General features: G+C 41.8%; 1 protein-coding gene across 4 annotated transcripts in view; it reads right to left on the reverse strand.

Moving 5' to 3' along the window:
* auts2a (activator of transcription and developmental regulator AUTS2 a) overlaps nt 1-2,679 on the reverse strand; it is a 986,792-nt gene extending 984,113 nt beyond the window's left edge. For 2 of the 4 annotated variants that reach the window (XM_068008150.1, XM_068008149.1), the window contains exon 1: nt 2,266-2,678. In XM_068008150.1, the coding sequence (XP_067864251.1) occupies nt 2,266-2,565 (300 nt within the window). In that variant the 5' untranslated portion in view covers nt 2,566-2,678. Of the gene's footprint in view, nt 1-2,265 lie in introns of all 4 variants that reach the window. The other 2 variants (XM_068008151.1, XM_068008152.1) reach the window with 2 other exon arrangements.
* Nucleotides 2,680-13,273: the final 10,594 nt, after the last annotated feature.

A 13,273-nucleotide genomic window follows, 5' to 3' on the forward strand; every position in this document is an offset into this window, starting at 1 on the left:
ACAGCAAAATCAGTCCATCCCAACAGGTAATGTGCAAAACTAAGCCATGTTTCAAGATTGAATATAACCCCAGGGCATACTATAATGAGAGAGAAAAACACAGCATTTGCTGTGCACTTGCAGTGACAAAAATATATGAAATTTCTTAAATACAAATGTCTAGACATTGTCCAAAAAGGTTAACATTGAGCATGTGACTAGACCTCACTATCAATCTGGAAAGTGAAGGCACCAGGTAGACAAGCAGGTGCACCCCATAATAATCTAGTGGTGTTAAAGTAACTTTCTGGGCATTACCAGGAATCAAATTACACCTGTAATTTCCTATTGTCACTTCCCTCTTCCCAAGGAAACTCTTAAATTAATAAAAACAATTATGACACAATAATTGGAACAGTTCATTACAAAATAATTTTACAAAGTTGCGGTAACTCACCATTTACATCAGTTAAATCAAAAGGTACATAGCAAATGCATTTTGCACATCAAATAAAAGGACATGATGGCAACCAATACTCCAAGCTTATATTTCAGAATGGCTTCTCAACCAAATTCGTTTTACTATTAACCAGATGTTTGAAATAAAATGAAATTCTACCCACTGTTATTTTGAGCAAATAAGCATTTCTTCCTATAGATGTCACTGACAAGATCTGATGCTTAAAAAGACGTTTCATATTCAACAGTGGAAACATGCTATTCAGACAATGTGAAAACAATGCATAAGAAAGCAATATCAGACTGGTTGACTTATTGCTTGTGATACCATTACTAACACAGGGACTGTGATACTGCAGTTCATGAGGTTTAGAACCCATGCATAAGCTCAGAAATAAAAACTGCTGGAAAAGCTCCACAAGGCCAGATCTCATCCCCAGCAAAATGTATTTATGTTCCAATGAAAGGAAAAATGAAAACTACATTCCTCAATAACAAAAGGAATAATTAGACATTTCTACAGTTTGGTCCTAGGAACAGACTTTTTTTTTAAAGAAAAGCATTTGCAAACAAATAAACTGTAAGGAGTGTAAAGGTTAAACAAATCAATACTGGTAATTTTGGAAGCTTAAGTAAAGTAAGAATTTAAGTTACAATTCATCCACTAATGCTGGATAAAGCAAGCAATCATTTCAGGACTGGGGCTATTTACTTTTGTGTCTCAGTAGGTGCTGGTGGTGGAGGGGAAATCCAGCAACAGATCAGTGGAGCTGGTCCTGCTGAAACAGTGGCTCAAATGGTTTACTTATCCAATACCAACTATCATTAAGGAGGTCCCTTATATAATCTCTGACAATGTGATAACCTTACAACTACTTTACTGGTATTAGTGGGTAGAAATGGCTATATGCAATCAACATTGTTTCCCTGTCAGGTGAAGCAGTCCATGTAATCCCTGACAGGTGTAAACAGCAAAATACAACTTGAATAGTGAAAGCATTTACCAACATGTATTCCTGTATTCTGCCAACGCTACTAGCTTTTTCATAAATGCAAGAACAGGGTCACACATTCAATTGAACTTTTCCTGAAATCCACTTGGTATTTCCAAAACACCTCTCACAATAATCGGTTATATCATTTCACAATTACCATTCAGTGTAAACTTTTATTAGCCAAATAGAAGTGTGTTACACCAATTCTTTACTTGGGCTCTACTCTTTTTTCCTTTGCCTCTTATCCAAAGAACTAATTCAGCTGGCCTCCAAATCAATGCAGAGACACTAGTCACTGGTAGCTTTTAAATCTTCTCATTTTGGCCAATTGTAGTTTCCAAAACTACACAATTCTTCATCCTCCGACAGGGAAGTGACCAAAGATGATAAAAATTAGCAAAATGCAATGCATGGGCCTAGTGCTTACTTGACACATGGGTGAAAGAGGTCCACAAATATCAACCAAATGGAATCACTGTACCCCTTTCTCCCATTACAAAATATCAACATTGTTTTCGTACTTTCAAACCTTTCTTACTTTGTTTCAACTCTTATGGATGGGGAGTGGTACAAGAAAACCATCAAGGAAATAGTCTACAGGAAAACTCTAGCTATGATTTAGGATCACTGTGTAAATTAGTTCAACTCTAAAGGATTCTCTGATAACTGAATGAATAGTTTAAAGAGAAACAATATCCAGTTGGGTTTAATCATTTACCACATATTTTGCCATTAGATTGTGTTATTAAGTGTCATTATATTTTTTAAAGCTGTACCACATCTAAAGCTCCAGTCTTAAGGCAATCCATTGCATTATCCAACCGTTCCTTACCTCCAGAGCTTCCAAGGTGACAAAACTGGCTATTGCAAATCCATCAATGAGATCTTCTTCTCCTGAAGTGGAGTCTTTCTTCCGACGTCTGGGCGGTCTCGGACGGGATGAAGCTGGATGTTTATTGCTGTCCTCTCGCTCAGACCCTGATGAGGATAGAGTGTTGATGGCCCTCGAACTGCCTCCACCAGCACCACCACCGCCACCTCCTCCTCCTCCTCCCTTTGCTTTCCTGTCTCGGTTTCTCTGAGCTCTGGATCGCCTACTCCGGCGAAGCCCACTGCACCGCGGGCCATCCATTGCACACACACAAGAATTCCCCACAGAAATGTGATTGCTTATATATATATATTATATATTTCAATAAAATTAATAGCAATTCCACAAAGCCCAGGCAAAGCACTTTGCAGGAGGCGATGGCTGGATGCACGTCGTCTGTGTGTTAATAATCACCGAGGCAAAAATCCGCAAGAGGAGAATCCGTTTATAACTTGGATGGAGAAATTATTCCAATATTCCCATAATAATTCCAAGCGAGCCGACGATCCGGACAAAAAAAATGACAAAATTCCAAGTAAAATTGACGAGAAAATCCCCAGGTGAAATTGACCAAATTCAAGTGAAATTGACCATGTCTCCACAGTGCAGACTGACGTTGATTCTATAATAACACACTTTTATTTATTTTTTCCCCAGATGAGATACGACTTGTTTTTTCTTAATTCCCCCAATAGTTTCAGCAGCAGTAATCTCCCGGAATCCACAATAACCACGACCACAATTTGGTCCTTCCTAAAAATTGAAAATAAAATCACACACTTGCAAAATGCTCTTTTCTTCCACTTGTAGCGACCGGAAAATAACTAGAAATCCTCTTGATTTGAATGTCCCTTCCATTATTTCTGCATTTTAACCAGTTACTCAAAAAAAAAGGTGCTTAGCGACAAAATGATGTTTGATCCACACCTTTTCTCTCCACACTCACTATCTCTCATCCTCTCAATCTCTCGCACACATACACTGTCTCTTTTCCTCTCTCTCTCTCTTTCTATGTCTGTCTGTCTGTCTGTCTGTGCTCCCTTCTCCCTCCCTCCCTCCCTCTCACCCTGTCTCCCTCTCTCTCGCTCTCTGACTTCTCTTTGTCTGGAATAAAATTCACGCACCGTCCATCCCACCACAGTAGATTCCAGCTCTAGCCATCAGACTGAAGACTTTCGGACCTGACGGGGTTTTTTTTTTGTTCTCCTCCAGATGCCGATCAAATGCAAGGAGAGGGATGAAAGGATCCTAATCGAGGAAAGGAGGGAGATGAATAAGAATAGAGAGAGAGAGAGAGAGAGGAGAAAAAATCCTTTGGAAAGAATGGAGCTTTCCCCAGTCTGTAATACACCAGATCCACAGCCCCTTCAGCGCAGGGATAACAACTTACGCCAGTTCCGCTCATGTGTACTTCCTCACCAGGAAATAGTCCAGCCAGTTTCACTCGGGCATTTTTCGAGATTTAAAAATAATCCATTCGTCTGACGTTCAATCCGTTTCGGGACGTGTGATCTCCGAGCTCGGGTGTACAAATGTTTACAAATAGACGGCGTCTTAATGACGGACCGTACATTACGTTGCACTCTGCATCTGTGCTCGTGTTTCTTAAGTTCTGCTGAAGTGAGACAACAAACCAGAACACGTTAAAAGATCAGTGAAATTGGCATCTGCTTTCAAAAAAAAATGTTTAAGATGCACGTTCATTTTGGAGCAGCGCAGTGAAACTGGAAGCTAATCCGAGTTCACATTTCTACATATTGTGCATTGCTAATTAATAGTGTTTTTTTTTAGAAAAACAATTGTAAAGATCGATGAAACTGTAAGAGCCGAAGTTGCAGCAATGATTCAGCGTGCACGTTGGTTGACTGTAACAAGGTGTCAGTCTGCCTTTACGATTCTTTTGTAAATTTACTACAAGTGGAAAATTCGGAGAAGATCATTCTCTGCTTGACAAAACACAACAAAAGGTGGACCTCTCGAGTGCATGATCGAACCAGGGATAACGGATTGGTGCCATCTAGAAAGGGTCGTTATCAATGGAGGGGAACATCCAGGAGCAGCTCCATCGAATCCTGGAGATATTCATACTACTGGTTTCATACCAAATTCTTTTCGAACTGATCGATATTCGGTGACTAAAGTTATCCCATTGTAGGAAATCACTGCAGTCAAACAAAACCAACCCCCAACTTACCTGTTGGCGATTCCAATGAAGACCCAGACTGCTCTTCTGGTCGAGAGAGAAGTTACATCGAAAACCAAGATACGTTATTTTTACATTAATAAATATTGATTTACAGTGGACATGGCTCAGCATGGAGAGAAGAAGAAAAAAGTCTATATAATCGAAAATAAATACACAGCGTTATGGACATATTTAATAAAAGTAGGGCAACAAGTTTAGATTTTCTTTTACTTGAAATTAACAAATATTTATTTACCCCCGATATATTACCAGCCAATGAGACCAGAATCAAATTTTGATCAAGTTTCCCCCCTCACACAAATATCACGTGTGATTGAGGTTTTCTGCTTTCCCCATATTCTACTAGTTACTTCATTAACAGATTCTTTTTTTAAATGATGACAATGTTTGTAATTAAATGCATAATTTATCCAAGCTATTGATTTCTCATTTTGTAATGATCGAATTTAAACAAGGCAAAAGTAACAACGTTGCTATTTCCCCATCGACTCTTGAAACGACTACACCGGATGTCATTGTTACCCATTTATAAAACATTCAAGCTGTAACTGCACGAACTGCCTCGGTTGATATAATGAGAAATATTTAATGGAATTGGTTTAAAGATGGAGTCCAGCACTTAAGGGGTTAAGTGTCACCGGACACGACATGACCAATACATGATCACTGCCGTTTAATCAGCTAACAGGTACAATTCTTCATCGATGTAACTGCTACATTCAGAAATAGTCATAATAATCACATCACACTCAGAGGTCAGTTTCATTGAACAATATTGAATTCAAATTCGGTCTGTTTAGCCTTTAATGCAGGGTTTCAGGAAACAATGGACTCTAATCCCTTTAATAATAAATAGCCAATTTAAAGATCTATACAATTTAAGAATATTTCAAGTTTGCTTTTACTTTGTAAACTTTAAAAAAGTCAATATCTTGTGGTCCAAACTGTAGTGCAAAATGCAACTCCAGAGAGACATAAAATGCACATCAGGTTAGCCAGTACCAGTAACAGAAATGTAATTAAGCTTTGGTTTGGACTCTTCCATCAGAATCCCAAACTTTGGCCGATTTCCTTTTTCACATGCTGACCAACTGCTGTGCAATTCCAACAATTCAGATTTCCAGAATTTGTGTGTGTTTACTTTTAATTTCAAAAGAAAGGCAGAGGATTTAAAGGGACAGTGCCTCATCTGTGGGAGTTTTCAAACCGGTTCACCCCCAGAAATAGCCAAGAACATGGATAGCATCCATAAATCTGGCAAAAAGCCACCATGTTGAAAGTTTACTAAATCTGCTGCCATGTCAAATTATCCAATGTTTTGTATCTATCTCAAGTTTAGCCCCCAAAAAAAAGCTGATCAATTTGAGTGATGTCAGCACTGAGAAATGGAACCCATTTCCACCTTGGGCATTCATCGATATGAAACAATCGCAGTCCAGTATGGGCGGATCCTTACTCCCCCACAATGGGCACGATATTTACAGGAATGGGATGGGTGCGACTGGGAAACATGGAGGTTCTGCTGAACTCAATGACAGGAACTCATTTGAATGTTTTTTCTCCATTTCCCGTCCTGCAGCCGGCCAGATTGAGAGGGAGGGAGAGACCGCCTGGAGGTGGAGGGGTTGGGGAAAGACATCAGATCATAGGGAGGGAGGCAGATCGCTGCAGGTTACCTTGGGGAGGTGGCGGGGCGAGGGTGAGCATTCCTGCTCCTCCTGGCCCACAAGCTGGAAAAGAACTTGCCTGCTGGAACCAGCGGTTCTCTTCTCCCTTTAGCTGCCTGGATTCCCGAGCCCCAGGAAACCCGGCCCGCAGCCGTTAAATCCAAATGGCTGCTAAAATCTGACCCGTGTAGTCTCATTAACATATTCTAATTACCGACCTGACTCTCGAGAGCAGGTTAATCGTCCCCCCCCCCCAAACGGCACTGGTTAAACCGGAAGTAGGCGTCTTTGTGGCAGGTTTCCTATTTTTAAGAATTTAACCCCCATCCCATCCTGGGGAGTTAAAATTCCTCCCAATATGTCTCAGCCTCAAAAGGTCACAACTAAAGAAAGAACAAACTTGCATTTATATGACACCTTTCTCGACCTCATTGGCTTTACAGCCAATGAAATACCTTTAAAGTGCAGTGACCGTTATGATGTCGGAAACGCAAGAGCCAATTTGTGCACAGCAAAGTCCCACAAACAGCAATGTGATAATGACCAGATCATCCGTTTTTTTAAAAATTGATGTTGGCTGAAGGATAAATATTGGCCAGGACACCAGGGAGAACGCCACTGCTCTTCTTCGAATAGTATCATGGGATCTTTTACATCCACCTGAGAGGGCAGATGGGGCCTCAGTTTAATATCTCATCCGAAATACAGCATCACCAATAGTGCAGCACTCCCTCGGAGCCTCAGCGGAGCCAACTACTGCACCAGTGTGTGACATTTGTTTTGATTTCCCACATCAGCCATCCTCTTACTCCTGAGTATGATTGTTAATTTGTGCTGAACGAGAAGCAGTTTTGTTCCATGGAGCCAATGCCCCCTCCTCCAGCCCTACAACCCTCTGAGAACCCTGCGCTCCTCCAATTCTGGCCTCGTGCGCATCCCTGATTTTCATCACTCCACCATTGGCGGCTATGCCTTCAGCTGCTTAGGCCCTAAGATCTGGAATTCCCTACCCAAACCTCTCCGCCTCTCTCTCCTCCTTTAAGATGCTTCTTAAAACCTACATCTTTGACAAAGCTGACCTAATATCTCCTCATATGGCTTGGTGTCAACATTTTGTTTGTTGACACTCCTGTGAAGTGCCTTGGGACGTTTTACTACGTTAAAGGCCCTTTATAAATGCAAGTTGTTGTTGTGAATTGGATGGGACCATCCAATCTCATCTTGCCTGGGATCTTTGTCACCAACAGATAGAGGAGACTTTGAGCTGATCAGTCTGAGCTGGCTTTAAATCCATGCTCTGAAGTTGAAAGTCCAGTGTACTGACCAGTTAACTGTACTGAGGCAGTTCCAGTCAGCAAGTTCACATTCAGGCAATCGTGCTCAGCAATTTCAAAATAGAGCAAATCCTACTCAGCAAGTTTACGTGAAGAGGCCAACCACACTCTGCAAGTTCACAGAGGCAATCACACAAACAAAAGTTTACAAACAGAGGCAACGACACTCAAGCTAGTTCACACACGAACACAATCAAACTCCGAAATTGCAGGAAACACTGAACAAATCAGTCAGCATTTACAGCGAGAATGAATGAGTTAACCTTTCATGTGTGGCCCCTTCTTCAGATCAGTGGTCTGATTAAGGGTCCCTACCCGAAACATTAGAGGTCATTTTAACCTAACCCGCCTGGCGAGAAAATGGCGGTGTTGGATCAGCCGACCGGTTTTACACCCCGCCCGATTTTACGTTCCATTGAAGTCAAAGGAAAGTGAAAATCGGGCGGGTTGTAAAAAATTGGCAGCCGATCAGAGCTCAGCGGTTTCGTGCCGGGCGAGTTAGGTTAAAATTAACCCCATTAACGTGTCTGTTCTCGCCACAGATGCTGAGATTTCCTCGCATTTTCTGTTTTTGTTTCAGGTTTCCAGTACCTGCAGTTTTTGCTTTTTGTTCACAATCAAACCCAGCAAGTTCACAAACGGAGGCAATCACACTCAGCAAATTCACACAGATAGACAATCATGCAAAACAAGCTCACATGGAGAGGCAATCAGACTCAGCAAGTTCTCAGAGGAAATCACAGTCTGCAAGACTACACACAAATACACCCAGCAAGCTCACACACACAGGCAGTCATTCAGCAAACTCAAACACACTCATCAATTTTAGATGGAGAGGAAATCACACTCAGCAAGTTCACATGGAGGAGTAATGCCATTCAATAATGTCACAAAGAGACAATCACAGGAATTTCAGATGGAAAAGCAATCACGCTCATCAAGTTCACACACAGAAGCAATCACACTTGGCAACATCTCACACAGAGGCAATCACACTCAGTGACTCACTGGATTTTATACAAGATACAGTGCTTTTAAAGATGACTGAAATTGGCAAGTTTACATGCAAGGCCATATAGAGGCAATTCTACTCATCAAATTTAGATCACACTCAGGAAACTTACACACTGAGATAATCACACTCAGCAAGTTCACACGGAGAGGCAATCACACTCATCGAAAGGTGAACACACTCAGCATGTTCTTATGGAAAGAAAGGTGCCAGAATGTTTCATTTTTGTCTATGATCTGGTACGGTATTGGCTTCTTTAATTAATTCATGGTATGTATGGGGTTAAAAAGCTACTTCACTCAAGAGGAATCATATCCCAATCTAACTTCACACATTGTTGTCGCAATTAACTGGTTTGTCTGATGACAGGTGTTTGGGGCAGGGGACAATACAAGTCAAATACAAACATTTTGTGTGATTTGTTCAAATATGGATTTGACGAGCAGCTCTTTTTGAATTGAATAGACAGTAATTTAAATTCTTTTTGGTCCTGGTCACCATTTCAATGATATGGTAGGTGTCAGCCTTGGCTTAGTGGTAGCACTCTCACCTCTGAGTCAGAAGGTTGAGGGTTCAAGTCCCACTCCAGAGACTTAAGCACATAATCCAGGCTAGAATTTCAGTGCAGTACCAAGGGAGTGCTGCACTGTCAGAGGTGCCGTCTTGCGGTTGAGATGTTGAACTGAGACTCTGCCTGCCCTCTCAGGTGGAAGTAAAAAATCCCATGGCACTATTTGAAGAAGAGCAGGAGAGTTCTCTCTGGTGTTGTGGCCAATATTTATCCCCCAACCAACACCTAAAACATGTGATCTGGTCATTTATCTGTATGCTGTATGGGACCTTGCTGTGTGCAATTCAGTTGCCACATTTCCTACATTACAACAATGACTACACTTCAAAAGTACTTCATTGGCTGTAAAACACTTTGAGATATCCTCAGGACATAAAAAGCACGATAAAAATGTGAGTTCCTTCTTTCTTCTATTTATCTGCCTGTCTTTCAAATCAGTGAGTCTAACTGGAACCTGCATGGGGAGTCTGGAATCTCTGATGAATATTAGTTAAACAACTTAACTACCGTGAATGGTGAGAAAAAGAAATTGATCCACTACATTAAAAAATTACTTACATTCTTGTTTACCACAGGAGTGATGAACTATAGATTTGGAACTAGCCAAGTTGAACTACTGTAAAAATATACGTTGTGTTGCTGCTACTATTCACTTGTTCTTTTACTGTTTTAATAAGTCTGTTCGACAATTAAAACCTAACACAATGTCCAGCGTACTGCTATTCTTCTGCCTACCGAAAACACAGAGGATCCCAAAGTCACGGGATAGACCAGTAACTGAAAATCACCTGAAATGAACTCTCTTCATTTCCCCGGCACACTCGGGATTTTAACCTAGATATCAAGGCAAGTAAAATCAAACACTTTCTGGGACATAGGAAGCCAGGGCTACCCATGACAGGAATCCAAAATGCGAAAGCCAAAATTACCTAGTGTTTAAAAAAAAAGCAAAGAAATCCAACAATGCAACATGGCAATCACACTCAGCAACTCACTGGACTTTATATCCGAAACAGTGTTTTTAAAAGCTGACTAAACTTGGCCAAATTATGACGCTAATGGAGGAGCTGGACAGCTTCCCAGGTATTCACAAAGATCCTGATCAAAGATATTGTATCGTATCCAAAATAAAAGTACAAGCCAATGAAATGCCAGCCCAGCAGCTTCCGTGAGTTTCAGGTATGGAACGTTAAGGTAATCAGGCTACTGACCCCTCGACCTTTTGCTTCTAGTATTAAGTGGAATCCAGAGTGGAGCAGCATAGGTTAGCAGCATGAGTACACAGGCTGTCCTTCCTGAATCGACCTCCACTATGAAAACGTGAATATATTGATAAAGGACGGAGAGAAGGTCAAAGTCTCTCTTTCCACCTCTTCTCCTGAAGGTGTTCTCTCATGCTAGAATAAAGTTCCTTAGGTGCCAATCGCTGTCCAGTGCATCATCCAACTGGCTATTCTTTATCCATCAACCTAGGCAGTGAATAATGACTGGCTATTCAGCTGTGGGGGGAATAAAAGCGCAGCACAATCTTGCCCTTACTATGTATCCACACAGAAATGTTTCCAACAGGGGTCACCCGATCATGATCAGGGATCCTGGTAATTTCCCTCTCACGAGCTCAGGGTCCCGAAGGCGATTGCCACACCCCTACTAGCTGAGGTCAATTAATTCTGCACAGATCAATCTGCTTTGTAGGGCTCAGTTACACACTGGCTTCACCAACTGAGCTACTGGGAGGCCAGGCCAGTATTTTCTAACAGTTGTGTTCTTTAGCTATTTCAAAATTGGAAGAAAGAATTTTGAGTCAACAATAAGCACTGCAGCTTTAAAGCAGCATTAACGTGGAAATCATTCTTGCTTAAATATTTCAGTGTTTTGCAAGGGTACATGCAGGTCATGTTGGGATGAAGCCCATCTTGTTCAGATTGTATTCCCTTACATGTCATTCACACACCTAATGGTCAGTGTTTTGTTACCACAATGTCAGCAGATTGCTTTAGAGCAGCATCTAAATGAGCAGATCAAATGCATGTCCAGCACTGTACCACAACTGCACTAGATTGCGTAGTGGCTAGCAAACTAAAAGACTGTTACTGTGGGGAAGAAATATATTCTCGGCATCCTTGTATATCTCCCAGCATTTGGTTTGCAACAGATTTGTATCACTGAAGAATGATTTTTGAAAGGCTCTTTTGAAAGGTGTGTAAGGCCAACACTGGAAGGAAGATGCAGCAATCACCCAACCTCAAGTACACAAAGTATAGTCCAGAACAGTGTGGAGTAGTGGAAGGATTCCCACAGGCTGATTTACAGTCTTGACAGGCCACGACGTGGACGCTCCTTCCATCTTTACGCCAACCGATAAGATGGTTAGTCCTACACGGCGGGAGGGTTTTACGGGCTCCCACAAAACATACGATGAGGGAAGGCAAGTATCCCATTGGATGTCAACTCAGAATTCAGAGCCAGAGCTCCGGTCTCCACTCGCCAGGATTTGAACCCTGAACCGTCTGACTCAGGAATGCTACCACTAAGCCAAAGGCTCACTCCACAAAGGATAATGACCCAAGTCAACACCACTTAGAAATAAATTGCCCAATCCCTGGAAGATAATAAAATCTCTCAAAAACGAATCTAAATGTCCAAGTATGTACATCTATGCCAACAGACTATATACAATAATGCTTGCTTCTGCCAGTAACATAAACAGTATAGAATACTGTCTAAAACAGAAAAAATTAACTTCTGTATAGCCTGGCACACCAACACTTCACTCAAGTGACTGAAACAATGGTGGGTGGGGAATCATTATATAGTGTGGCCACTCATGGACATTGGTACACTGACAGACCGATCAGAAGTCATCTTTCTCCTTATAAATCTGTCTTCACTGAGTTTTGCTCTTGGTTTACCGCACAAAAATCTAAGCAGATTGGCTATAAAAATAAGTCTTTAAACAGTCTGTTGAAAACCAAGGACTGCAAGACATAAAATGGGGTGGGTTGCTTACATTAATAACACTCACTCGCCCCGGCAGGAGTACATAGAATTAACTCATTAAAGTGTATGTGCAAGAAAGATTAGCCATTCGATAGGGGAAATAAGAAAAGTTATTGGAAAGTGTGCAAGTATGGAAGCTTAGCTCTGATGTCCCCCATATTCAAATAGTCTGCTGCCATTCATTACTTAGGTTCTCCTGAACGTGTTCACTCATGCTGGGTGTTGTGCTGGAAGCACTAGCAGCTCTCTGCTACTTTGCCCATGTGAACATTGATAAATTGGAACCAATTGGTGAGTGTTTGGTAGCTATTTTACTATGGGAGGCATCACATAAAAGCTTGATCCTGTCCTCACCCAATGTCCAAGCACTTTCTAACTCAGGTCACTTGACAGCAATCAGGTAAGGGAACCCCGACTGAATTTTATTCTCTTTGGGGAGATCGCAGAGATGTTGAAGCCATTAGACATCCCCCTCTCACACCAGACTACTGGTGCCTCAGCTGAAATCAGCTACCCGTTGGGTCCCCCATCTTAAAATTCTTTTGCCTCCATTTTAGTCCCTATTCCACACAGCCTGTCTGAGATGGAAGGTCGGCAGGCCACATACTCTGTCCCAAAACAAAATACTACGGATGCTAGAAATCTGAAATAGAAACAGAAAATGCTGGAAACACTCAGCAGGTCAGGCAGCATCTGTGTGGAACGAGAAACAGAGTTAACGTTTGAAGTCGATGACCTTTCATCAGAACCTTTAACAGTTTACAAGCAAGTACAGAGCCAGGGAAAAGTGGGGGGGGGGGGCGCGGGGGAAGGAGGGTTAGGGTTCCTTCCCCCCGCCCCCCAACTTTTCCCTGGTTCTGTACTTGCTTATAACTGTTAAATCTCTAACTTCTTCCAGTGTCTTCGACCTGAAATGTTAATTCTGTTTGTCTCTCCTCAGGGGCTGCTAGCGTTCCTAGCATTTACAGTTTTTATTACATACGCTACCCCTTGCCAATCATATTCTGTGGTTAAGCACTAAAGTGGGTGTCCAGAATGTTTTATGTCACTTGGCCTCCTGGTGTACCCCTTGCTCCCTGCTGAGAAACCTGCCTTGGTAATGAACTGGTATTGCAACCAACATTGTGATCTTACTGTGTGTTGAACCGTGACCGTGAACTCGTATCGTACCACGACACA

The sequence above is a fragment of the Heptranchias perlo genome, chromosome 28, assembly GCF_035084215.1.
Source record: "Heptranchias perlo isolate sHepPer1 chromosome 28, sHepPer1.hap1, whole genome shotgun sequence".
NCBI lineage: Eukaryota > Metazoa > Chordata > Chondrichthyes > Hexanchiformes > Hexanchidae > Heptranchias > Heptranchias perlo.